Here is a 26,793-nt window from a genome sequence, read left to right on the forward strand (position 1 = left end):
CATTGCCACAACTGGAATTAAGAGCCTTTCTGATATGAACAAAATTGACTCATTATCTGATCAAGGCCTTAAGCAACATCCACTTTGAAGAAACAGTGGTATGGTCAGATAATGAGGCAGTGCTACAATGGGTTAAAAACAATAATAGTAAAAATCCTTAGTGAGTAACTGTGTTAAGGAAATACGAGAGTTGTCGGCAGGGTATAAACTAAGATATGTACCCACCAAAGAGAATCCAGCTGACTATCTCTCCCGAAGCCTGACTTTACGGCAATTAACAAAGGCAGAGATGTGGTTCAATGGACCTCAGTGGCTAGTCAGCGACCAGTGGCCTAAACAAAAGCCACAAATCATTGTGATCAATGTCACTGTTCCCACTGACAACACAGAACTACCTCGGACTTTGGTAATTGATCCTAATCGGTACTCTGAACTGTACAAACTAATAGGTGTCACCAAAGTGGTGTTTGATTTTCTAAAGAAAATAAGAATCAAGCATAAATTCCCTAGTGCCCTAAAGTACTGGGTCAAAAGAGCTCAGACAGACACATTCGGGACAGAATTTGACAATGTCCCTATGAAGCTACAAAATGATCTGGGTCTCTGGGTAGATACCAACAATTAAAACATAATCAAATGCGGAGGCCACTTACAGCATGCGGACATAGATCTGGAAGCAAAAAATCCAATATTGCTTCCTCGTCACCACATAGTAAGTAAACTAATTTTGTTATACATACACAAATACAGCACTCTACATGGTGGGGTATTAGATACTCTCACAGACTTAAGACAACAGTACTGGCTACCCCAAGGTAGGCAGACTGTAAAATCCATAATTAAATCCAGTGTTATTTGCTGGAGATACGATGGCAGAGTGTGCCCATATCCAGGCCCTCCTCCATTTCCAAAGGAACGAGTTGGGCATATTCGGCCATTTGAGACTACAGGAGTAGATTTCACAGGAGCATTAACACTAACAGGCACCAAAGACAAAAAACCAGTAAAGGCATATATCTGTCTTTTCACTTGTGCCACAACAAGGGCAGTCCATCTAGAAGTGACTCCCGATGTGAGTGCCGAGGCATTCTTACAGGCTTTCCGCAGGTTTGCTTCATGTAGATCCTGTCCTAAGTTAATGATCTCAGACAATGGGTCCAACTTAGTGGCTGGAGAAGCATGTCTGAGGAAAATCTGGACACACCCAAAGGTGTGCACGGCCCTAAATTAATGGCAGAGCCACTGGAAATTCATACCTCCCTGAGCACCATGGCACGGAGGCTTCTATGAACGCATGATTGGTACAGTGAAACGTTCTCTACGGAAAACCATACACCGCCAAAAGATTGACCTGCAGGAGCTCCAAACCGTAGCCATAGAGATAGAAGCACGAGTTGATAACCAACCACTTACCTACACCTCTGATGATGTTTTGCTGCGTGAACCATTAAGTCCAGCTCATCTGATGTATGAGAGACCTCTCAGCACCCTAGTGTCCCTTACTGGCGAGGAACCTGAGGTTCCTTCATATGTCCGAGAGTGAATTGGTTCAACGTTTCAAACATCTATCCGGGGTGATAAGTCGGTGGAATGATGTTTGATCTCGAGAATACCTTACTGCTCTGAGGGAGTATCATTACAGGGCAAACAACCCCTACAACAGTATTAACTTGAACTCTGGTGACATAGTTTTGATAGCGATGGGCCACGCTCAGAGTGGCCTATAGGCCAAATAGTCTCTGTTCATCCAGACAGCCAGTGCATCTTGTGAATAGTGAAAAAAGTAAAATGCCAAGGCAACACTACTTTCAAAACATTAGAGAAATTAGTTCCTCTAGAACTGGCAGGAAAAGAAGACGTTCAACGACTTTCAGCACCTGAAGAGCCAGTAAGTGACATCCGTCCCGAGCGTGCGGCACAGCAGTGCAAGCTCAAATTAAAGAACCTCTATAATTCTGAGGGCAAGGAATAAAGTGATCGCAGTCCTTACCGGGACTTCGACCCGTGTTCCTTCCCCGGAATTATTTCGAAAATCCGACACACAAAATAACATGTGTTACCCATTAAAGAATTCAGAGAACGGGTATTCTGTGACGTCATGAACAAGATGCATATTTATATTAACTCTATTTCATTTTAAACAACAGTCTAGTGTTTAAATTTAATAAAAAAGTGTTCACTAGGACTGAATATAATTAAATACAACATGAATATAGCTTAACTCTCTATTCCTTAATTATAAATAGAACCACCAAATATTTTAGGACGTCTCCCCTGGGGCGTCGTCACGTACACACAGCAACTTGTAAACACACTGAGGAAGCTCTCCCTGACAAATTTTACAACACAAAAGGTTCTTTCTCCGAGCTTCGACACAGGATCCTCTACGATCCGCCCAACCAAAGATCTCATGAACAAAGGGAAGAACAATTTTCAGTATTTCTATTGCATTTAATACTGGAAATTATTATTGTAGGAAATATCGTTAAGACATGGGATTAAATCCCCAAACAATGTAATTGTGAGTTGGAGTTACAAGAAGCTGAGCAGACCAATATAACTGTGATTGCACCCACTAGCTGTACATCAAGCCTTGTAGACCTCCAGACGGCCGCTATTACGTGGCACTCTGAGGCACAGGGTCACACCCAATTTTGATGCTACAATTACAAAGCCTTAGCAGGCCCCACCAACAGTATCAGTTAAGGCCCCTTTTTATTTTATACTGTAGACATGGTACAGTATAAAACTAGTATATTATAAAAGTATACAGTATAAAACATAGTACTAGTGTACTATTCCCTAGTAGTTATTAATTTAATTTGCTGTAATAATAGTAGATTTGACCACCATATTTGGTTTGATTAATAATTATATTTGTAACAATAAGGTAAACAAATGCAGCTTGCACCAGGTTCTACAAAGTGGTGCCAGTTGCATTTGTCCCTCCCATTGTGTGAGAAATTCTAGCAGGCTGAATTATAATATACAGTCCACTAACTAAGAACTAACTCGGAAGAAAAATATTAAAATATTAAAGTCAACTGAAAAATGAAATAAAGTAAATATTTTAATATTCACAGAATAAAAAACAATTAAAGTTTGCAAGGATTTTCTCACAATATATTCCAAGCCAGCGATAAGTGTTTGAATGAGGTCTCCATTGAGTTGTGAGTTTGGTCGGGGTGTACTGTTGCCTGGAGGTGGAGGTGTAGTGCTGCCTGGAGATGTTGTGCTGCCTGGAGGTGGAGGTGTAGTGTTGCCTGGTGGTGAAGTGTTGCCCGGAGGTGTAGTGTTGCCTGGAGGTAAAGTGTTGCACCGAGGTGTAGTGTTGCCTGGAGATGTAGTGTTGCCCGGAGGTGTAGTGTTGCCTGAAGATGTAGGGTTGCCTGGAGGTGGAGGTTTAGTACTTCCTGGAGGTGTATTGTTGCCTGGAGATGTAGTGTTATCTGGAGGTGCAGTGTTGCCTGGAGGTGTAGTGTTGTCCAGAGGTGTAGTTTTACCCCGGAGGTGTATTGTGGCCTGGAGGTGTAGTGTTGCCTAGAGGTGTAGTGTTGTCCGGAGGTGTACTTTTACCTGGAGGTGTAGTGTTGCTGGGAGGTGTAGTGTTGCCTAGAGTTGAAGTGTTGCCCAGAGATGTAGTTTTGCCCAGAGGTGTAGTGTTGCCAGTAGGTGTAGTTTTGCCGGGAGGTGTAATGTTGCCTAGAGGTGTAGTGTTGCTCGGAGGTGTAGTGGTGCCTGGAGGTGTAGTATTGCCTGGAGGTGTAATGTTACCTGGAGGTGTAGTGTGGCCTGGAGGTGTAGTGTTGCCAGGAGATGTATTGTGGCCTGGAGGTGTAGTATTGCCTGGAGGTGTAATGTTACCTGGAGGTGTAGTGTTGCCTGGAGGTGTAGTGTTGCCTGGTGGTGTAGTGTTGCCTGGAGGTGTAATGTTACCTGGAGGTGTAGTGTTGCCTGGAGGTGTAGTGTTGCCTGGAGGTGTAATGTTACCTGGAGGTGTAGTGTTGCCTGGAGGTGTAGTGTTGCCTGGAGGTGTAGTGTTGCCTTGGAGGTGTAATGTTACCTGGAGGTGTAATGTTACCTGGAGGTGTAGTGTGGCCTGGAGGTGTAATGTTGCCTGGAGGTGTAGTGTTGCCTGGAGGTGTAGTGTTGCCTGGAGGTGTAGTGTTGCCTGGAGGTGTAATGTTACCTGGAGATGCAATGTGGCCTGGAGGTGTAGTATTGCCTGGAGGTGTAATGTTACCTGGAGGTGTAGTGTTGCCTTTAGGTGTAATGTTGCCTGGTGGTGTAGTGTTACCTGGAGGTGTAATGTTACCTGGAGGTGTAGTGTTGCCTGGAGGTGTAGTGTTGCCTGGAGGTGTAATGTTACCTGGAGGTGTAGTGTTGCCTGGAGGTGTAGTGTTGCCTGGAGGTGTAATGTTACCTGGAGGTGTAGTGTTGCCTGGAGGTGTAGTGTTGCCTGGTGGTGTAGTGTTGCCTGGAGGTGTAATGTTACCTGGAGGTGTAGTGTTGCTTGGAGGTGAAATGTGTTGCCTGGAGGTGTAATGTTACCTGGAGGTGTAGTGTTGCCTGGAGGTGTAGTGTTGCCTGGAGGTGTAGTGTTGCCGGGAGGTGTAGTGTTGCCTGGAGGTGTAATGTTACCTGAAGGTGTAGTGTTGCCTGGAGGTGTAGTGCTGCCTGGAGGTGTAATGTTACCTGGAGGTGTAGTGTTGCCTGGAGGTGTAGTGTTGCCTGGAGGTGTAGTGTTGCCTGGAGGTGTAGTGTTGCCTGGAGGTGTAGTTGTGCCTGGAGGTGTAGTGTGGCCTGGAGGTGTAGTGTTGCCTGGAGGTGTAGTGGTGCCTGGAGGTGTAGTGTTGCCTGGAGGTGTAGTGTTGCCTGGAGGTGTAGTGGTGCCTGGAGGTGTAGTGTTGCCTGGAGGTGTAGTATGGCCTGGAGGTGTAGTGGTGCCTGGAGGTGTAGTGGTGCCTGGAGGTGTAGTGTTGCCCGGAGGTGTAGTGTTGCCTGGAGGTGTAACGTTGCCTGTAGGTGTAGTGTTGCCTGGAGGTGTAGTGTTAACTGGAGGTGTAGTGGTGCCTGGAGGTGTAGTGTTGCCTTGAGGTGTAGTGTTGCCTGGAGGTGTAGTGTTGCCTGGAGGTGTAGTGTTGCCTGGAAGTGTAGTTGTGCCTGGAGGTGTAGTGTTGCCTGGAGGTGTATTGTTGCCTGGAAGTGTAGTTGTGCCTGGAGGTGTATTGTGGCCTGGAGGTGTAGTGTTGCCCGGAGGTGTAGTGTTGCCCGGAGGTGTAGTGTTGCCTGGAGGAGTAGTGTTGCCTGGAGGTGCAGTGTTGCCAGGAAGTGTAGTTGTGCCTGGAGGTGTAGTGTGGCCTGGAAGTGGAGTGTTGCCTGGAGGTGTAGTTGTGCCTGGAGGTGTAGTGTGGCCTGGAGGTGTAGTATGTTGCCCGGAGGTGTAGTGTTGCCCGGAGGTGTAGTGTTGCCTGGAGGTGTAGTGTTGCCTGGAGGTGTAGTATGGCCTGGAGGTGTAGTGGTGCCTGGAGGTGTAGTGGTGCCTGGAGGTGTAGTGTTGCCCGGAGGTGTAGTGTTGCCTGGAGGTGTAACGTTGCCTGTAGGTGTAGTGCTGCCTGGAGGTGTAGTGTTAACTGGAGGTGTAGTGGTGCCTGGAGGTGTAGTGTTGCCTTGAGGTGTAGTGTTGCCTGGAGGTGTAGTGTTGCCTGGAGGTGTAGTGTTGCCTGGAAGTGTAGTTGTGCCTGGAGGTGTAGTGTTGCCTGGAGGTGTATTGTTGCCTGGAAGTGTAGTTGTGCCTGGAGGTGTATTTTGGCCTGGAGGTGTAGTGTTGCCCGGAGGTGTAGTGTTGCCCGGAGGTGTAGTGTTGCCTGGAGGTGTAGTGTTGCCTGGAGGTGCAGTGTTGCCAGGAAGTGTAGTTGTTCCTGGAGGTGTAGTGTGGCCTGGAAGTGGAGTGTTGCCTGGAGGTGTAGTTGTGCCTGGAGGTGTAGTGTTGCCTGGAGGTGTAGTGTTGCCCGGAGGTGTAGTGTTGCCCGGAGGTGTAGTGTTGCCTGGAGGTGTAGTTGTGCCTGGAGGTGTAGTGTGGCCTGGAGGTGTAGTATTGTCCGAAGGTGTAGTGTTGCCTGGAGGTGTAGTGTTGCCTGGAGGTGTAGTGGTGACTGGAGGTGTAGTGTTGCCTTGAGGTGTAGTGTTGCCTGGAGGTGTAGTGTTGCCTGGAGGTGTAGTGTTGCCTGGAAGTGTAGTTGTGCCTGGAGGTGTAGTGTTGCCTGGAGGTGTATTGTTGCCTGGAAGTGTAGTTGTGCCTGGAGGTGTATTGTGGCCTGGAGGTGTAGTGTTGCCCGGAGGTGTAGTGTTGCCCGGAGGTGTAGTGTTGCCTGGAGGTGTAGTGTTGCCTGGAGGTGCAGTGTTGCCAGGAAGTGTAGTTGTGCCTGGAGGTGTAGTGTGGCCTGGAAGTGGATTGTTGCCTGGAGGTGTAGTTGTGCCTGGAGGTGTAGTGTTGCCTGGAGGTGTAGTGTTGCCCGGAGGTGTAGTGTTGCCCGGAGGTGTAGTGTTGCCTGGTGGTGTAGTTGTGCCTGGAGGTGTAGTGTGGCCTGGAGGTGTAGTATTGCCCGAAGGTGTAGTGTTGCCTGGAGGTGTAGTGTTGCCTGGAGGTGTAGTGGTGCCTGGAGGTGTAGTGTTCCCTGGAGGTGTATTGTGGCTTGGAGGTGTAGTGTTGCCTGGAGGTGCAGTGTTCCCTGGAGGTGTATTGTGGCCTGGAGGTGTAGTGTCGCCTGGAGGTGCAGTGTTTCCTGGAGGTGTATTGTGGCTTGGAGGTGTAGTGTTGCCTGGAGGTGTAGTGGCGAATGAAGGTGTATTGTGGCCTGGAGGGGTAGTGTTAACTGGAGGTGTAGTGTGGCCCGGAGGTGTAGTGTTGCCCGGAGGTGTAGTGTTCCTGGAGGTGTAGTGTTGCCCGGAGGTGTAGTGTTTCCTGGAGGTGTAGTGCTGCCCGGAGTAGTGTTGCCCGGGGGAGTAGTGTTGCCTGGAGGTGTAGTGTTGCCCGGAGGTGTAGTGTTGCCTGGAGGTGTCACTAGTGTTGCCCGGAGGTGTATCGTTGCCTGTAGGTGTAGTGTTCCCCGGGGGAGTAGTGTTGCCCGGTTGAGTAGTGTTGCCTGGAGGTGTAGTGTTGCCCGGTTGAGTAGTGGTGCCTGGAGGTGTAGTGTTGCCCGTGAGGTGTAGTGTTTCCCGGAGGTGTAGTGTTGCCTGGAGGTGTTGTCTTGCCCGAAGGTGTAGTGTTGCCTGGAGGTGTTGTCTTGCCCGAAGGTGTAGTGTTGACCTAAGGTGTAATGTTGTCTGGAAGTGGAGGTGTAATGTTGCCTGGAGGCGTAGTGTTGCGTGGAGGTGTAGTGTTGCCTGGAGGTCTAGTGTTGCCCGGAGGGGTAGTGTTGCCTGGAGGTGTGTTGATGATGGGGTACATTTGGAATATGTGATTTGTGTTGAGTGGTGTGTGGTGGTTGTTGTTGTGAGGTGGTTGTTGAGTGGTGTGTGGTGGTTGTTGTTGTGAGGTGGTTGTTGAGTGGTGTGTGGTGGTTATTGAGTGTTGTGTGGTGGTTATTGAGTGTTGTGTGGTTGTTATTGAGTGTTGTGTGGTGGTTGTTGAGTGTTGTGTGGTGGTTGTTGAGTGGTGTGTGTTGGTTGTTGAGTGATGTGTGGTGGTTGTTGAGTGGTGTGTGTTGGTTATTGAGTGTTGTGTGGTGGTTGTTGAGTGTTGTGTGGTGGTTGTTGAGTGTTGTGTGGTGGTTGTTGAGTGTTGTGTGGTGGTTGTTGAGTGTTGTGTGGTTGTTATTGAGTGTTGTGTGGTTGTTATTGAGTGTTGTGTGGTTGGTATTGAGTGTTGTGTGGTGGTTGTTGAGTGTTGTGTGGTGGTTGTTGAGTGGTGTGTGGTGGTTGTTGAGTGATGTGTGGTGGTTGTTGAGTAGTGTGTGTTGGTTATTGAGTGTTGTGTGGTGGTTGTTGAGTGGTGTGTGGTGGTTGTTGAGTGATGTTTGGTGGTTGTTGAGTAGTATGTGGTGGTTGTTGAGTGATGTGTGGTGGTTGTTGAGTAGTGTGTGTTGGTTATTGAGTGTTGTGTGGTGGTTGAGTGTTGTGTGGTTGTTATTGAGTGTTGTGTGGTGGTTGTTGAGTGTTGTGTGGTGGTTGTTGAGTGTTGTGTGGTTGTTATTGAGTGTTGTGTGGTTGTTATTGAGTGTTGTGTGGTTGTTATTGAGTGTTGTGTGGTGGTTGTTGAGTGTTGTGTGGTGGTTGTTGAGTGGTGTGTGGTGGTTGTTGAGTGATGTGTGGTGGTTGTTGAGTAGTGTGTGTTGGTTATTGAGTGTTGTGTGGTGGTTGTTGAGTGTTGTGTGGTGGTTGTTGAGTGTTGTGTGATGGTTGTTGAGTGTTGTGTGGTTGTTATTGAGTGTTGTGTGGTTGTTATTGAGTGTTGTGTGGTTGTTATTGAGTGTTGTGTGGTGGTTGTTGAGTGTTGTGTGGTTGTTATTGAGTGTTGTGTGGTTGTTATTGAGTGTTGTGTGGTGGTTGTTGAGTGTTGTGTGATGGTTGTTGAGTGAGTGTGGTGGTTGTTGAGTGTTGTGTGGTGGTTGTTGAGTGGTGTGTGGTGGTTGTTGAGTGGTGTGTGGTGGTTGTTGAGTGGTGTGTGGTGGTTGTTGAGTGGTGTGTGGTGGTTGTTGAGTGGAGTGTGGTGGTTATTGAGTGTTGTGTGGTTGTTATTCAGTGTTGTGCGGTGGTTGTTGAGTGGTGTGTGGTGGTTGTTGAGTGGTGTGTGGTGGTTGTTGTTGTGAGGTGGTTGTTGAGTGGTGTGTGGTGGTTGTTGTTGTGAGGTGGTTGTTGAGTGGTGTGTGGTGGTTATTGAGTGTTGTGTGGTGGTTATTGAGTGTTGTGTGGTTGTTATTGAGTGTTGTGTGGTGGTTGTTGAGTGTTGTGTGGTGGTTGTTGAGTGGTGTGTGTTGGTTGTTGAGTGATGTGTGGTGGTTGTTGAGTGTTGTGTGGTGGTTGTTGAGTGTTGTGTGGTGGTTGTTGAGTGTTGTGTGGTGGTTGTTGAGTGGTGTGTGGTGGTTGTTGAGTGTTGTGTGGTGGTTGTTGAGTGTTGTGTGGTTGTTATTGAGTGTTGTGTGGTTGTTATTGAGTGTTGTGTGGTGGTTGTTGAGTGTTGTGTGGTTGTTATTGAGTGTTGTGTGGTTGTTATTGAGTGTTGTGTGGTGGTTGTTGAGTGTTGTGTGGTGGTTGTTGAGTGTTGTGTGGTGGTTGTTGAGTGTTGTGTGGTGGTTGTTGAGTGTTGTGTGGTGGTTGTTGAGTGTTGTGTGGTGGTTGTTGAGTGTTGTGTGGTGGTTGTTGAGTTTTGTGTGGTGGTTGTTGAGTGTTGTGTGGTTGTTATTGAGTGTTGTGTGGTTGTTATTGAGTGTTGTGTGGTGGTTGTTGAGTGTTGTGTGGTGGTTGTTGAGTGTTGTGTGGTGGTTGTTGAGTGTTGTGTGGTGGTTGTTGAGTGATGTGTGGTGGTTGTTGAGTAGTGTGTGTTGGTTATTGAGTGTTGTGTGGTGGTTGTTGAGTGTTGTGTAGTGGTTGTTGAGTGTTGTGTGGTTGTTATTGAGTGTTGTGTGGTTGTTATTGAGTGTTGTGTGGTTGTTATTGAGTGTTGTTTGGTGGTTGTTGAATTTTGTGTGGTGGTTGTTGAGTGAGTGTGGTGGTTGTTGAGTGTTGTGTGGTGGTTGTTGAGTGTTGTGTGGTGGTTGTTGAGTGGTGTGTGGTGGTTGTTGAGGGGTGTGTGGTGGTTGTTGAGTGGTGTGTGGTGGTTGTTGAGTGGAGTGTGGTGGTTATTGAGTGTTGTGTGGTGGTTGTTGAGTGGTGTGTGGTGGTTGTTGAGTGGAGTGTGGTGGTTGTTGAGTGTTGTGTGGTGGTTGTTGAGTGGTGTGTGGTGGTTGTTGAGTATTGTGTGGTGGTTGTTGAGTGGTGTGTGGTGGTTGTTGAGTGGTGTGTGGTGGTTATTGAGTGGTGTGTGGTGGTTGTTGAGTGTTGTGTGATTGTTATTGAGTGGTGTGTGGTGGTTGTTGAGTGGTGTGTGGTGGTTGTTGAGTGTTGTGTGGTGGTTGTTGAGTAGTGTGTGTGGTGGTTGTTGAGTAGTGTGTGGTGGTTGTTGAGTAGTGTGTGTGGTGGTTGTTGAGTAGTGTGTGGTGGTTGTTGAGTAGTGTGTGGTGGTTGTTGAGTAGTGTGTGTGGTGGTTGTTGAGTAGTGTGTGGTGGTTGTTGGTTAAGCTCTCCATCAACTCTACGCATCAAGTCTGTGACTTCGTGGACTTGGATGCCATCTGCCTATAACTGTTCTGTGATGTCTTCCTCGCTAATGTTGAAGACATATTTGACGACACATTTCTTTAATCTATCGCCTAATAGTTCATTGCAACGTACTTCATATCCATGATTATATCCACGATTTCAGTAATAGTAGAAAGCAACAATTACTTGTGGTGATTGTAGTCCACAGTGATTACGTTCTTTCGCTTGTTTGGCCTGATATCGTACGCCTCAATCTGGAATATTGTAGTAATGTTATTAAAATGCCTGCAGAGCATTGCAGGCAGGCTCTGTGTCCTGGTGTTGTCATAAGCACTCCTAGTCAGAGTTGCGTTGTTACCAATTGAAATTATAAATGTTTTCAAGTCAGAAGAATATGACCTACCTTGGTTTAGTGGCTGTTTATCATCAGACCACGTGGGGGCCATTGTTTACCTCGTGGTAGTGGCCGCGGTCCGCCACTCGTTTGTTCGCCTTACTGTGATGTCTGCTGTCCAGGACGGGGCCTTCTTGATCCTCCTCAACGCACGGGAAACCATTTTTATCCGAGTGAGTCTCTGTTACCGGCAAGTCTCCAGGCTCCTCAACATTTTCAGTCTCCAGGCGATGAGACGCTGGTCGTCGCCCGTCCCGCCGCACTCTTGTAGCTCCCATGACTTTGTCATCTCACACAGCCTCCTCCCTCCATCTCTGCGGACGGTGTGGGCTACTCTGTTGTTTTTCCTGACTGTACTTATATGTGTTGCCTCCCTTCGGAGGCTAGCGTCTTTACGGCTGAACTTTATGCTATTCTCTATGCTCTTCGTCTCTTGCTTTCTCATTCTCATTCCTCCTTTGTGGTTGTAGTTGACTCTCGTAGTGCCCTCATGGCTCTAGGGTCCTTTAATCCTGTCCATCCGGTGGTCATCGTGATTCAACATTGGCTGTTTCTTATTTCTAGTAAATTTAAATCGGTAGAGTTTTGCTGGGTTCCCAGCCATACTGGTGTTTCTTTCAATGAGCATGCGGATGCTGCCGCTTAGGAAGCTATCTGTTCTTGTCCCATCGCCCGTAAAGGTATTCCTTATTCCGACTTTTATCCTGTTATTCATTCTTCCATTCTTGCCTGTTGGCAGGGTTGTTGGTCCTCTGTGGTTGGTAACAAGCTGCGTACTCTCAAACGTAGTGTGTCCCCGTGGCCTTCCTCCTACCACCGTAACCGGCAACCGGCGGTGGGAAACTGCTTTGGCACGGCTGCGGGTTGGCCATATTAACCCACGGTCACTTAATGGAGCGCCGCCCTGCTCCTTATTGTTCGAATTGCGTTGTCCCTCTTACAGTTGTGCATATCCTTGTTAAATGTCCTGACTTCCAGGACGAGCGTGTGTCTTGCTTTCCGACCGTCCCTCGCGGTCACTTGTCCCTCGATAAAATTCTAGGTGAATCGGATACTTTTGATATCGTTCGCCTTATGCGTTTTTGTTATCGTATTGACATTCTTGGTGATATTTAGCGCCCTCTGATTATTTCGCACTTTGATGGTGCTACATAGCCTTCCCGGGTTGGTGCCTTCTTTTGGTAATTACGTTACCTCCTCCCTCCATCTCTCACACAGTTTCTCCCTCCATCTCTCACACAGCCTCCTCCCTCCATTTCTCACACAGTTTCTCCCTCCATCTCTCACACAGCCTCCTCCCTCCATCTCTCACACAGTTTCTCCCTCCATCTCTCACACAGCCTCCTCCCTCCATCTCTCACACAGCCTCTCCCTCCATCTCTCACTCAGCCTCCTCCCTCCATCTCTCACACAGTCTCTCCCTCCATCTCTCATACAGCCTCCTCCCTCCATCTCTCACACAGTCTCTCCCTCCATCTCTCATACAGCCTCCTCCCTCCATCTCTCACACAGTTTCTCCCTCCATCTCTCTCACAGTTTATCCCTCCATCTCTCACACAGCCTCTCCCTCCATCTCTCACTGTCTTCTCCCTCCATCTCGCACACACTGCTTCCTCCCTCCATCTCTCACACAGCCTCCTCCCTCCATCTCTCACACAGCCTCCTCCCTCCATCTCGCACACACTGCCTCCTCCCTCCATCTCTCACAAAGTCTCTCCCTTCATCTCTCACAAAGTCTCTCCCTCCATCTCTCACTCAGCTTCTCCCTCCATCTCTCACTCAGCCTCTCCCTCCATCTCTCTCACAGTCTCTCCCTCCATCTCTCACTCAGCCTCTCCCTCCATCTCTCACACAGCCTCCTCCCTCCATCTCTCACACAGCCTCCTCCCTCCATCTCTCACACAGTTTCTCCCTCCATCTCTCACACAGCCTCTCCCTCCATCTCTCCCTCAGCCTCTCCCTCCATCTCTCACACAGCCTCTCCCTCCATCTCTCACACAGCCTCTCCCTCCATCTCTCACACAGCCTCTCCCTCCATCTCTCACACAGCCTCTCCCTCCATCTCTCACTCAGCCTCTCCCTCCATCTCTCACACAGCCTCTCCCTCCATCTCTCACACAGCCTCTCCCTCCATCTCTCACACAGTTTATCCCTCCATCTCTCACTCAGCCTCTCCCTCCATCTCTCACTCAGCCTCTCCCTCCATCTCTCACACAATCTCTCCCTCCATCTCTCACACTGCCTCTTCCCTCCATCTCTCACTCAGTCTCTTCTCTCCATCTCTCTCACAGTCTCTTCTCTCCATCTCTCTCACAGTCTCTTCCTCCATCTCTCACACACTGCCTCCTCCCTCCATCTCGCACACACTGCCTCCTCCCTCCATCTCTCACAAAGTCTCTCCCTCCATCTCTCACAAAGTCTCTCCCTCCATCTCTCACTCAGCTTCTCCCTCCATCTCTCACTCAGCCTCTCCCTCCATCTCTCTCACAGTCTCTCCCTCCATCTCTCACTCAGCTTCCTCCCTCCATCTCTTACACAGTCTCTCCCTCCATCTCTCACTCAGCCTCCTCCCTCCATCTCTCACACAGTCTCTTCCTCCATCTCTCTCACAGTCTCTCCCTCCATCTCTCACACTGCCTCTCCCTCCATCTCTCATACAGCCTCCTCCCTCCATCTCTCACACAGCCTCCTCCCTCCATCTCTCACACTGCCTCTCCCTCCATCTCTCTCACAGTCTCTCCCTCCATCTCTCACACAACCTCCTCCCTCCATCTCTCACACTGCCTCTCCCTCCATCTCTCACTCAGCCTCTCCCTCCATTTCTACTCAGCCTCTCCCTCCATCTCTCACTCAGCCTCCTCCCTCCATCTCTCTCACAGTCTCTCCCTCCATCTCTCACTCAGCTTCTCACTGTGTCACATATTTAACACGAAGAAAAAGGATATATGTTCCGGTATTCAACTCACAAACGAGAAAATAATTTGTTAAATTGGACCAAAGAAAAATTGAATTTGTTGAAGAGAAAAAAATGATTGATTGTAATTGAATCAAAGTGTTCCATTCGTACATATAAAATGGAAATAAAAGATATAAAGCTGTACTGCCTACCTCAGGTTACGCTGTTCTTCCTATTTCAGCTTAACCTCATGTGCTGAGAGGTGAGGGATGAAGGCAAGCTGGGGAGAGAGGGGTGGGGGGGCGGGGCTAGGGTCTGGTCAGGCAGGCCAGCACCAACACCGCGGGGAGTGTCGCAGGTCAGGCAGGCCAGCACCAACACCGCGGGGAGTGTCACAGGTCAGGCAGGCCAGCACCAACACCGCAGGGAGTGTCACAGGTCAGGCAGGTCAGCACCAACACCGCAGGGAGTGTCACAGGTTAGGCAGGCCAGCACCAACACCGCGGGGAGTGTCACAGGTCAGGCAGGTCAGCACCAACACCGCGGGGAGTGTCACAGGTCAGGCAGGCCAGCAACAACACCGCAGGGAGTGTCACAGGTCAGGCAGGTCAGCACCAACACCGCGGGGAGTGTCACAGGTCAGCACCAACACCGCGGGGAGTGTCACAGGTCAGCACCAACACCGCGGGGAGTGTCACAGGTCAGGCAGGTCAGCACCAACACCACGGGGAGTGTCACAGGTCAGCACCAACACCGCGGGGAGTGTCACAGGGCAGGCAGGCCAGCACCAACACCGCGGGGAGTGTCACAGGTCAGGCAGGTCAGCACCAACACCGTAGGGAGTGTCACAGGTCAGGCAGGCCAGCACCAACACCGCGGGGAGTGTCACAGGTCAGGCAGGCCAGCACCAACACTGCAGGGAGTGTCACAGGTCAGGCAGGTCAGCACCAACACCGCGGGGAGTGTCACAGGTCAGGCAGGTCAGCACCAACACCGCAGGGAGTGTCACAGGTCAGGCAGGCCAGCACCAACACCGCGGGGAGTGTCACAGGTCAGACAGGCCAGCACCAACACCGCAGGGAGTGTCACAGGTCAGGCAGGTCAGCACCAACACCGCGGGGAGTGTCACAGGTCAGCACCAACACCGCGGGTAGTGTCACAGGTCAGGCAGGTCAGCACCAACACCGCAGGGAGTGTCACAGGTCAGGCAGGTCAGCACCAACACCGTGGGGAGTGTCACAGGTCAGGCAGGTCAGCACCAACACCGCGGGGAGTGTCACAGGTCAGGCAGGCCAGCACCAAGACCGCGGGGAGTGTCACAGGTCAGGCAGGTCAGCACCAAGACCGCAGGGAGTGTCACAGGTCAGGCAGGTCAGCACCAACACCGCAGGGAGTGTCACAGGTCAGGCAGGTCAGCACCAACACCGCAGGGAGTGTCACAGGTCAGGCAGGCCAGCAACAACACCACAGGGAGTGTCACAGGTCAGGCAGGTCAGCACCAACACCGCAGGGAGTGTCACAGGTCAGGCAGGTCAGCACCAACACCGCAGGGAGTGTCACAGGTCAGGCAGGTCAGCACCAACACCGCGGGGAGTGTCACAGGTCAGGCAGGTCAGCACCAACACCGCAGGGAGTGTCACAGGTCAGACAGGTCAGCACCAACACCACGGGGAGTGTGACAGGTCAGGCAGGCCAGCACCAACACCGCGGGGAGTGTCACAGGTCAGGCAGGCCAGCACCAACACCGCGGGGAGTGTCACAGGTCAGGCAGGCCAGCACCAACACCGCGGGGAGTGTCACAGTTCAGGCAGGTCAGCACCAACACCGCAGGGAGTGCCCCCTCCCCATCCGGCCCGTTGGCGTCGTGAGGGGGGCTTCGTGGTCGGCTGCCGGAGTGTGATGCTCCGTGGCACAGTCCTCTGTCCTTTTATGGCCTTGCACTCCTGCTGCTGTCTTCTCTAATTATGCCGGATCGCTTTTCCTTTTTCATTATGTTTCGTTTTTCTCCTCCCTCTTCTCCTATCTGCTTGTCGTTTCCTGCCGACCTTTTGCTTATTTTCGATTATTTATTTGGTCTTCTTCTATTTTGACGCCCGGGTGCTGGGGAGGCATACTCTTGCACCAGTAGAACTGTTGTACCCGACGTCTCGAGCGAGGGGAACCTTTTATTGTCAATCCCCCTTTCGTCGCTGAACCCGATCTCGATGGACTGACGGTTCTTAAGGTGGCGTTTGTGGGGCGTATACTCACGACGCACCCCTAGGGGGCCCCGGCATGATCGGCGATAGCTTCCTGTTGGGTGTCCTGCCTCTAATTGTGGCTCCATGGTGGGTATGGGGGCACATTCGTGGATGAATTTCTTTCTCTTCGTCTCTATGTCGATGAATCTTTCCGTTGTACCCTCTCAGGCTCGTGGGGTGGGCGACCAAGCTCCCAAGTCGGCCTGTATTGAAAGACCAGGCTCTGTAGCTCCCACTGCGTTGGGCCCCGACCTTGCTCCTCCTTTGACCATCCTGACTTCTTCCCCAAGCTCCCCTCCCTCCTCTGTGGTTGGGTCGAGCCTCCAGCCTCCAGTGGTGACCACTTCGTCCCCTGGTGCGGCTAAGTCTCTCGCTGTGACTACTGCGCCTTTTGACCCCTCTCTCTCTCTCTCTGGGGGTTCTCAATGCCGTTCGCGCCCCAGCCGCACTCGCTCGATTCCTTCCCGTGCTGACGCGTATCAGGCCTTGTTTGGTCCTGCTTCATGGGCCAAATACTTTGATCTCCTCCCTCTTGATTCTGCGCCTCCTGACGATTTCTCCCTCCATCGGCATCTTGTAGATTCCGTGCATGCGTCTGTTACTTTCAACCCCACTCGTCTCGGTACACGTGTCGTTGCTGCTCCTTCTCAGGATGCAGCTTCCCGCTTGGCAGCCTTATCTTGCCTTGGCGAGATCCCTGTTCAGGTCTCCAAGAACGTTTGGATGAATGCCAGTGTTGGCACTATTCTCCTCCCACCCCATGTTGCAAATGGTGTTCGGAATCTGCAGGATTGCCATGATGATATTCGGCATATCCTTGATGCCCAAGGCCATTCTGTCCTCCAGGTTGACTCGTTTACTCGTCCCCCTCGTGGTCGTCGCCGTCAACCCCTTCACGTTGTGAAGATCACCTTTGATAGTAGGACCCTTCCATCCTCTGTCATTCTTGCTGGTGCTAGGTGCTCTGTCCAGGAGTATATTCCTTCTCCTCGACTTTGTAGCAAGTGCTGGAGGTTTGGGCATGGTGCCCTCCGCTGCTCTGGGACTGTCTCTCTCTGTCCTTTGTGTGGGGGTGAAGGTCACTCTAAGTCGGAGTGCACTTCTCCCCAAGCTCCTGCCTCAACTGCGGTGAGGCCCATCCTACCTTCTCCCGTGCCTGTGTCCATTGAGGCAGCCGTCCTCAACCTGAAGCACCGGGAGCGTTTATCTTTTCCTGAGGCGAGGCGCCAGGTTCGCCGGCTCCCGCCTTATACTAACGTCTCTTATGCTCACGTGTTGCGCTCTTCCTCTCCTCGTCATTCCCTCCTTCCTCAGACTCTCAATCGTTTCCGGGCCTTGGACCCTGATATGCCCACTGCCCCCTCCTCTGTTCCTTTGTGTTCTGTCCTGAGGGGTCTCCCTCCCGGTCCTCTGTCTGGGGTTCCCCTTCTTTCTACCCGGTCTGTCATGTCTCCTGTGTCTTCTTCCTCGTCTCCCTCCGATCCTCCTTCCCATCCTCTTCCTCCATCTATCGGCTCTCCCTGCCGCCTGTCGGTGCAGGCGGATATCCATCGCTCTCCTAACGACCGTCGTGTGTGCTCTCGTTCAGCTTCTCCTGTTGAGACACTGGAATCCGTTGCCTGGTACGTAGTTGCTGGGACACCAGTCTCTTTAAGTCAGAAGCGTAAGCCTGGCTCCTCTCCTTCCTCCTCCCCGGCGGGTAAGAAGGCTTTGCTTTCTTCCTCAGCTCTTACTTCTGGCTCTGTTGCTCCTTCCCCTCCCATTTCAGTGATTGCGACCCCTGTTCCTGCTATGGAGGTTTCTTTGGCCCCTGCTTCCCTTTCAGTTGCTGCTCTTGCTGAGGTGCGCTCCCCTCTTTCTACTCCCCCTCTTCCTGATGCTGTCCTTGACTGCTCCTCTCCGTTGTCTCCTCATCTTCCTCCTCCTCCTCCTCCTCCTCCTCCGGACCCCGCCCACCCACCTCTGATCTGTTCTCCCGTTTCCTTCCCTCCGTCTTTGCTCAGTTTACCCATGCCCCCTAACCCTGACTTTGCTGACCCTGATCCCGACCCTGATGTTCTTTAACGTGCTCTGTTGCTCTTTCGCCTTTGTTTCTTCCTTGTTCTCTATTTTTGTCCTTTCTCTTCTCGTCGTTGTCCATTCTACAATGGAACGTTCAAGGTTATTACGCCAATTTCCTCGAACTCCAACTTCTGATTTTGCGGTTTTCGCCGCTTTGTATCTGTCTCCAGGAGCCCATGCTTGGTGCTCGTCCTGGTCGTTTTCGTGGCTATTCCTTTCTCTCCCTCCCCCCAGCCGTTGCTGGGGCTTCTAATTCTTCTGCTCTCTTGATTCGTGCTGATGTTCCCTTTGTTCCTTTACTTTTTCCTTCGCCTCTCTATTGTTCTGCTGCTCGCATCTTTGTGGGGAAATGGTACACACAGTTTGTTCCATTTATCTCCCCCTGAGTGTCCCGCTTTCTCTTCCTGATTTGAAACACCTCCTAGACTCCTTGCCGGAGCCTGTGCTCCTGCTGGGTGACTTCAATTATCGTCATTCTCTTTGGGGTGACGTTCTGACGAATACCCGGGGTCGCCTTCTTGAGCCGTTTCTCCTCTCTTCTTCCCTGTCTCTTCCGAATTCTGGTGAGCCCACTCATTTGGACTCTCGGACTCGCACCCTTTCTTGTCTTGATCTTCCTCTCTGCTCTTCTTCTCTTTACTTAGATTTCATGTGGCAGGTTCTTGATGACCTCCATGGAAGTGATCATTTCCCCATCCTTGTTTCCTTTTTCTCTTTTCGCCCTTCCCTCTCTTTCCCTAGGTGGCAGTTTGCTAAGGCAGACTGGACCCTATTTACCCTCAGTGCTGCTCTCTCTGACCTCTCCCTTCTGCCTCTCTCTCGCGCTCTCCTCCTTTTTCATGGCACTGTTTTCAACGCTGCCCTCCGCTCTATTCCTCGCTCTTCCTCTTGGGGTCCACGGAAGTGCGTTCCCTGGTGGAATGCAGACTGTGCTCGGGCTGTCCCCTGTAAGCGTGCAGCCTGGAAAAGGCACCGACGTAGGCAGACGACCGATTCTTTTCTTTTCTTTCGGAAAGCGAGTGCGGTGGCCCGTATGGCTAAACGTGAATGTTGGGCATCTTATGTCTCAACAATTACTGCCGAAACTCCTCTGGCCCAGATCTGGAAGCGTATCCGCAAGATAGCGGGTAAGTTCGTTCCCGATGTTTCACCTGTCCTTCACCTCCATGATACTCTTGTGGCGGACCCGTTGCAGGTCGCTTCCGTACTGGGTTCCCACTTTTCTTCTGTTAGCTCTGGTCTTCATCTTCCCCAATCTTTCCTTCTTCGTAAAACTGTCGTTGAGTCTCGTCCTTTAGATTTCTGCACTCGTCTTCAGCTTCCCTATAATGATCCCTTCTCTTTCTCTGAACTTCGTTCTGCCCTGGCCCTCTGCGGTTCTACGGCGGCGGGCCCCGATGGTATTCATTATGAGATGCTTCGCCATCTCCCTCCGTGCACGTCTCAGTATTTACTGAGTCTGTATAATCGGATCTAGGAGTCGTCGTCAGTCCCTGAGGACTGGCTCGATGTCGTTGTCTTCCCTGTTTGCAAACCGGGGTCTCTGGGTACTTTCCCTAAGGACTTTTGCCCTATTGCCCTCACAAGTTGTGTCTGCATACTCTTTGAACGTATGGTTAACGTTCGTCTGATGTGGTTCCTGGAACACCATCACCTCCTCTCCCCTTCTCAATTTGGTTTCCGCAAGTGCCGCAGCACAACAGATGTCCTGGTGAACTTGGAGGTCTATATTCATACTGCTTTTGCTGCGAAGACCTCCATTGTTGCCGTCCTTTTTGACCTGGAAAAGGCTTACGACACTACTTGGTGGTATCATATTCTATCTCAACTTCATTCTTTTGGCCTTCGTGGTCGTCTCCCTCTCTTTCTCCGCAGCTTCCTCTCTCGTTGTTCCTTTCGGGTGCGCCTTGGTACCGCTCTCTCTGCCTCTTTTCAGCAATACGAAGGTGTGCCCCAGGGTGAGCACTACTCTTTATCTGGTTGCCCTCAATGGTCTTCTTTCCTCTCTTCCTTCAGGTGTCTTCTCCGCTCTCTATGTCGATGATCTTACCCTTTGCTGTCAGAGTGATGATTCGCCTCTCCTTCAGCGCCGGCTTCAACTTGCAATTGATGCCGTGTCGTCTTGGGCCACCGATCATGGCTTCAAGTTCTCTACTTCTAAGACTTGTGCCATGACTTTTACGCGGAAACGGGTCGTTCTTCGTCCCTCTTTGTCACTTTATGGTCATCCCCTTGAGTACAAAGATTCCGCGAAGCTTTTGGGGTTATTCCTTGACACTCGTTTGTCTTGGTCTCCCCATATCTCTTACCTCCGTGTTGAGTGCTCTAAGGCCCTTACCCTCCTTCGGGTCTTGTCCCATACTTCTTGGGGGGCAGATAGGCGCACTCTCCTTGCTTTACATTCCTCTCTCGTCCTGTCTAAGCTCGATTATGGTTGCCCTGCTTATTCGTCTGCTTCTCCTTCTACTATTCGCCGTCTTGATGCTTTGCACCATACTGGGTTGCACCTCAGTTCTGGTGCCTTTCGTTCGACTCCCGTACTTAGCTTGTATCTTGACACTGGCTTCCTGTCTCTCCAAGACCGCCGTGATCGCTACTGTCTTCGCTATCTTGCGCGGTCCTTACAACATCCTTCCTCTCGCCTCTGTCGTGCTTTAACTTTTACCCCTCCTGCGGTTCCTGTTCCTCTTCACCACCTCCCTCTTTCTGTCCGGTTATCTCGCCTACAGGACTCTCTTTCCGTTCGTATTTCTGATGTTTCTCCTCGTGTTGTTCCTTCTTTGCCCCCGTGGAGGGTCCCTCTTCCACGGTTTTGTACATCCTTGACCCATATCACTAAAGCTTTTACCCCTCCTACGGTTCTAAAACGCCTTTTCCTCGAGCACTTTTCTTCTCACTCCCGCTCCGTTTCTGTCTTCACCGATGGGTCTAAGTCAGCGGACGGTGTTGGCTACTCTGTTGTTTTTCCTGATCGCACTTATATGTGTCGCTTGCCTCCGGAGACTAGCATCTTTACAGCGGAACTTTATGCTATTCTCTATGCTCTTCGTCTCCTACTTTCTCGTTGTCAGTCTTCCTTTGTAGTTGTTGTTGACTCTCGTAGTGCCCTCATGGCTCTCGGGTCCTTTAATCCAGTTCATCCAGTGGTTGTCGAGATCCAGCATTGGCTGTTTCTCGTTCACAGTAAATTTAAGTCGGTTGAGTTTTGTTGGGTTCCCAGCCATATTGGTGTGTCTTTAAATGAGCGTGCGGATGCTGTCGCCAAGGAAGCTGTCCGCTCTTGTCCCATCTCTCGTAAGGGCATTCCGTATTCCGACTTTTACCCGGTAATCCATTCCTCAGTCCTTACCCGTTGGCAGGCTTCTTGGTTGTCTGTTACTGGTAACAAGCTACGTACTCTTAAATGTTGTGTTTCCTCGTGGCAGTCCTCCTTCCACCGTAACCGGCGGTGGGAAACAGCTCTGGCGAGGTTGCGTATTGGCCATACTCGCTTAACCCATGGTCACTTGATGGAGCGCCGCCCTGCTCCTTATTGTCCTAGTTGCATTGTCCCTCTTACGGTCGTGCATGTCCTTCTTGAATGTCCTGACTTCCAGGACGAGCGTATGTCTTGCTTTCCGACCGCCCCTCGCGGTCACCTGTCCCTCGATAGAATTCTTGGTGACTCGGATACTTTTGATATCGTTCGCCTTATGCGTTTTTGTTCTCGTATTGGCATCCTTGGTGATATTTAGCGCCCTCTGATTATTTTGCGTATTTGATGGTGCTACATAGCCTTCCCGGTTTGGTGCCTTCTTTTGATAATTACTTACTTACTATAGGCCAGATGGAATCTCCCCTTGGATACTAAAGGAAGGAGCAGAGGAACTGTGCCTACCACTCTCCATAGTGTATAACAAATCTCTGGCAACAGGGGAACTGCCAGAAATTTGGAAAGCAGCTAACGTAGTCTCTATATACAAGAAAGGGGATAGACAGGAGGCACTGAATTACAGGCCAGTGTCCCTAACCTGCATACCATGCAAGCTGATGGAGAAGATTGTGCGAAGAAAGCTAGTGGAGCACCTGGAGCGAAAGAACTTAGTAACACAACAACAACATGGATTCAGGGATGGCAGGTCCTGCCTTACAGCGTTACTTGAATTCTATGACCAGACAACAAAAATAAGGCAAGAAAGAGAAGGGTGGGCAGACTGCATATTTTTGGATTGTCAGAAAACCTTTGATACAGTGCCACACAAGAGGCTAGTGAAAAAGCTGCAGATGCAGGCTGGAGTGAAAGGGAAGGTACTCCGTTGGATACAGGAGTACCTAAGCAACAGGAGACAACGAGTCAGTGTGAGGGGTGAGGTCTCAGATTGGCGAGACGTTACGAGTGGAGTCCCGCAGGGGTCAGTCCTTGGACCTATACTGTTTCTGATATATGTAAATGATCTCCCAGAGGGTATAGAATCGTTTCTCTCAATGTTTGCCGATGATGCAAAAATTATGAGGAGGATTGAAACTGAGGACGATAGTAGGAGGCTACAAGATGACCTAGATAGACTGAGTGAATGGTCCAACAAATGGCTGTTGAAGTTCAACCCGAGTAAATGCAAAGTAATGAAACTAGGCAGTGGAAACAGGAGGCCAGACACGGGATACAGATATAGGAGATGAAGTACTTAATGAAACGGACAGAGAGAAAGATCTAGGAGTTGATATCACACCAAACCTGTCTCCTGAAGCCCACATAAAAAGAATAACGTCTGAGGCATATGCGAGGCTGGCTAACATCAGAACAGCGTTCAGGAACCTGTGTATAGAATCATTCAGAATCTTGTACACCACATACGTGAGACCAATCCTGGAGTACGTGGCCCCAGCATGGAGCCCTTACCATGTCAAGCACAAGACGAAGCTGGAAAAAGTCCAAACGTATGCCACTAGACTAGTCCCAGAACTAAGAGGCATGAGTTACGAGGAAAGGCTGCGGGAAATGCACCTTACGACACTGGAAGACAGAAGAGTAAGGCTAGACATGATCACAACCTACAAAATCCTCAGAGGAATCGACCGGGTAAACAAGGATAAACTGTTCAACACTGGTGGGACGCGAACAAGGGGACACAGGTGGAAACTGAGTACCCACATGAGCCACAGAGACGTTAGAAGGAACTTTTTCAGTGTCAGAGTAGTTAACGAATGGAATGCAATAGGCAGTGATGTGGTGGAGGCTGACTCCATACAGTTTCAAATGTAGATATGATAGAGCCCAGTAGGCTCAGGAATCTGTACACCAGTTGATTGACAGTTGAGAGGCGGGACCAAAGAGCCAGAGCTCAACCCCCGCAAGCACAACTAGGTGAGTACAACTAGGTGAGTACACACAGACACACAGACACACAGACACACTCACACACAGACACACTCACACACAGACACACTCACACACACACACACACACACACACACACACACACACACACACACACACACACACACACACACACACACACACTCCTAAGTTGTGAGGCACTCCTAATAACTCCTAATGTGGCACTCCTAATAAAGCAGAAAAGGAAGTTTGAAGACCTGAGAAATCGGGGTACCAATGAGAGCACAAGCTTCATACATGGAACTCTGACAGCAGATGGGAGGAAGATTGTAGAAGACCCAGTAGAACAGTAGAGGACCCAGGCAGGAGTATGATGACAACAACAAGGCCTGCATAGATGAACTGCAGAAGGCAGAAACATTAGCTCACAGAATGACAGCGAAACTGCTGGTCATGGTGGAACCTAAATCATGGAGAGAGAAATTGGGAATCAAGGAATCCCCATGGAGGGGAAGAAACTTGGGGAGTAAAGTGAGTTGATGTTATAGACAGGAATTTCCTAACACAACATATGACGGAAGACACAAGGGAAAGAGGGGGAGATGCACCAAGCCTATTAGACCTTAATTTCAACCCAGAACGTAGAAGACATTGGGAATTTGGAAAATGAAATACTTCTAGGGGCCAGTGACCATTGTGTCCTTGTCTTTGATAACATGATGGAATTCAAACTTGTGACCAAAGGACAAGAGGTCTGGGAAAGGAGAGTTGACTACAGGAAAGGGGACTACAGGAAGATAAGGGACTATGTGGGAGAAGTGCAGTGGGAGGAAGAAATTAGAGAAAAAAGTCAACAGTCCAAGATATGATGGAACTAGTCATAAGGAAATGCTAGGAAGCTGAAGAGAAATTTATACAAACAGTAAAGGGGAAAAATAAGAGGAAGTATAATAACCCATGGCATGGAAGACAAAAGACAGAGGACAACAGGATCAGATGCAACAGAGCTAGGAACGATTACATTAACATAAGAAGAGCATCGGAAAGAAACTATGAGAACGATATTGCGATCAAAGCAAAAAAGCAACCTAAATTACTACACAGCTATATAAGAAGAAAAATGTCGGTGAACGACCAAGTCACAAGACTGAGGAAAACAGAAGGGGCATATACAGAAAGTGACAAGGAAATTTGCGAGGTATTGAATACCAGTTTCCATGGAGTGTTCACAATCGAGCCTGAGCAGCTCCCATTGTTAGAAGAGATTACCCCTAGATGAAAGACTATCAGATTTAGAGGTGACAGCAGAGGAGGCAATGAAACAGTTTACAACACTGGACGCAAATAAAGTCACTTAAATAAAGTAATATAATCACTTATGTCGGGAGAATTGCCCATTTGCCGGAAGAGGGCAAATGTTGTACCGATTTTCAAGAAAAGTGATAAGGAGGAGGCACTTAACTATAGACCTGAATCACTGACAAGCATTCCCCGTAAAATACTTGAGAGAATAATTAGACTAAGACTGGTTGCACACCTTGAGAATGTTAGGTTTGTAAACAAACATTAACATGGATTTTGGAAAGGGAAATCTTGCCTAACAAACCTTTTGGAATTCTATGATAAAATAACGAGGATAAGACAGGACAGAGAAGGTTGGGCAGACTGCATATTTTGGACTGTCAAAAAGCCTTTGATACAGTACCGCACATGAGACTACTATTTAAACTCGAGAGGCAGGCGGGGGTGGGAGGAAAGGCCCTAGCATGGATAAGGAACTACCTAACAGGAAGGAGCCAAAGAGTTACAGTAAGGGGCGAGAAGTCGGACTGGTGAACAATAACATGTGGAGTACCTCAGGAATCGGTGCTGGGACCAATTCTATTTCTAATATATATTAACGACATGTTTACAGGAGTAGAGTCCTACATGTCGATGTTTGTGGATGATGCCCCCCTCCCCGCTCAGCTCGTTGTCGCCGTGTGGGGGCTTAGTGGGCGGCTGCCGGAGTGTGATGCTCCTTGGGACAGTCCTCTGTCCTTTTCTAGCCTTGTGCTCCTGCTGCCGTCCTCTCCAATTCTGCTGGGCATCTTTTCCTTTTCCTTCTGTTTCGTTTTTCTCCCCCCTCTTCTCCTATCTGCTTGCCGTTTCCTGCCGACCTTTTGCTCGTTCTGGTTCTTCCCTTGGACTTCTTCTATTTTGACGCCCGGGTGCTTGAGGAGGCATACTCTTGCACCCGTAGAACTGCAGTACCCGACGTCGAGAGCGAGGGGAACCTTTTATTGTCAATCCCCACTTCGTCACTGAACCCGATCTCGACGGACTGTCGGTTTCTTAAGGTGGCGTTTGTGGGGCGTATACTCACGACGCACCCCTAGGAGGCCCCGACAAGATCGGCGATAGCTTCTTGTTGGGTGTCCTGCCTCTAATTGTGGCTCCATGGTGGGTGTGGGGGCACATTCGTGAGTGAATTCTTCTTTTCGTCAAGATGATAACCCCTGTTTCGGCTTCTTCTGGTTTACCTTCTCAGGCTCGTGGGGTGGGCGACCAAACCCCCGAGTCGGTCCGTATTGGAAGACCGGGCTCTGTAGCCTCCGCTGCATTGGGCCCCGACCTTGCTCCTCCTTTGGCCTCTCTGACTCCTTCCTCTGGCTCCCCTCCCTCCTCTGTGGTTGGGTCGAGCCCCAAGCCCCCAGTGGTGACTACCTCGTCCCCTGGCGCGGCTCCTTCTCTAGTTGTAACTACTGCGCCTTTTAACCCCTCTCTCTCTGGGGGTTCTCACCGCCGTCCTCGTCACGGCCGCCCTCGCTCGATTCCTTCCAGTTCTGCTACCTATCAAGCCTTGTTTGGTCCCGCTTCGTGGGCCAAATATTTTGATCTCCTCCCTCTTGATTCTGCGCCTCCTGACGATTTCTCCCTCCATCGACATCTCATTGATTCCGTGGATGCCTCCATTACTTTCAACCCCACTCGTCTTGGTACACGTGTCGTTGCTGCTCCTTCTCAGGATGCTGCTTCCCGCTTGGCTGCCTTATCCTGCCTTGGCGAGACCCCCGTTCGGGTCTCGAAGAACGCTCAGTTGAATGCCAGTGTTGGCACTATTTTGCTCCCGCCCCATGTTGCGACCGGTGTTCGGGACCTGCGCGACTGCCACGATGATATTCGACATATCCTCGCTGCCCAGGGCCATTCTATTCTCCAGGTGGACACGTTTACTCGTCCCCCTCGTGGTAGTCGCCGTCAACCCCTCCGGGTTGTGAAGATTACCTTTGATGGTAGGACCCTTCCACCCTCTGTCATTCTTGCTGGTGCCAGGTGCTCTGTCCAGGAGTACATTCCTTCTCCTCGGCTCTGCAACAAGTGCTGGAGGTTTGGGCATGGTGCCCTCTGCTGCTCCGGGACTGTCTCTCTCTGTCCATTGTGTGGTGGCGAAGGTCACTCTAAGTCGGAGTGCGCTTCTCCCCAGGCTCTTTGCCTCAACTGCGCTGAGGCCCATCCTACCTTCTCCCGTGAGTGTGTCCATTACAAGCTTGAGGCAGCCGTCCTCAACTTGAAGCACCGGGAGCGTTTATCTTTTCCTGAGGCGA

General features: G+C 50.3%; 1 protein-coding gene across 1 annotated transcript; it reads right to left on the reverse strand.

Moving 5' to 3' along the window:
- Positions 1 to 851: 851 nt before the first annotated feature.
- Positions 852 to 10,970, reverse strand: LOC138352120 (basic proline-rich protein-like). Its single transcript, XM_069304379.1, has 5 exons — positions 10,752 to 10,970; positions 10,485 to 10,552; positions 5,472 to 7,309; positions 3,121 to 3,467; positions 852 to 944 (listed from the first exon to the last, which is right to left on the reverse strand). The coding sequence occupies exons 1-5, from the start codon at positions 10,968 to 10,970 to the stop codon at positions 852 to 854; spliced, it is 2,565 nt and encodes an 854-aa protein (XP_069160480.1).
- Between the last annotated feature and the right edge of the window lie 15,823 nt (positions 10,971 to 26,793).

Source organism: Procambarus clarkii, chromosome 52 (genome assembly GCF_040958095.1).
Source record: "Procambarus clarkii isolate CNS0578487 chromosome 52, FALCON_Pclarkii_2.0, whole genome shotgun sequence".
Taxonomy (NCBI): Eukaryota; Metazoa; Arthropoda; class Malacostraca; order Decapoda; family Cambaridae; genus Procambarus; species Procambarus clarkii.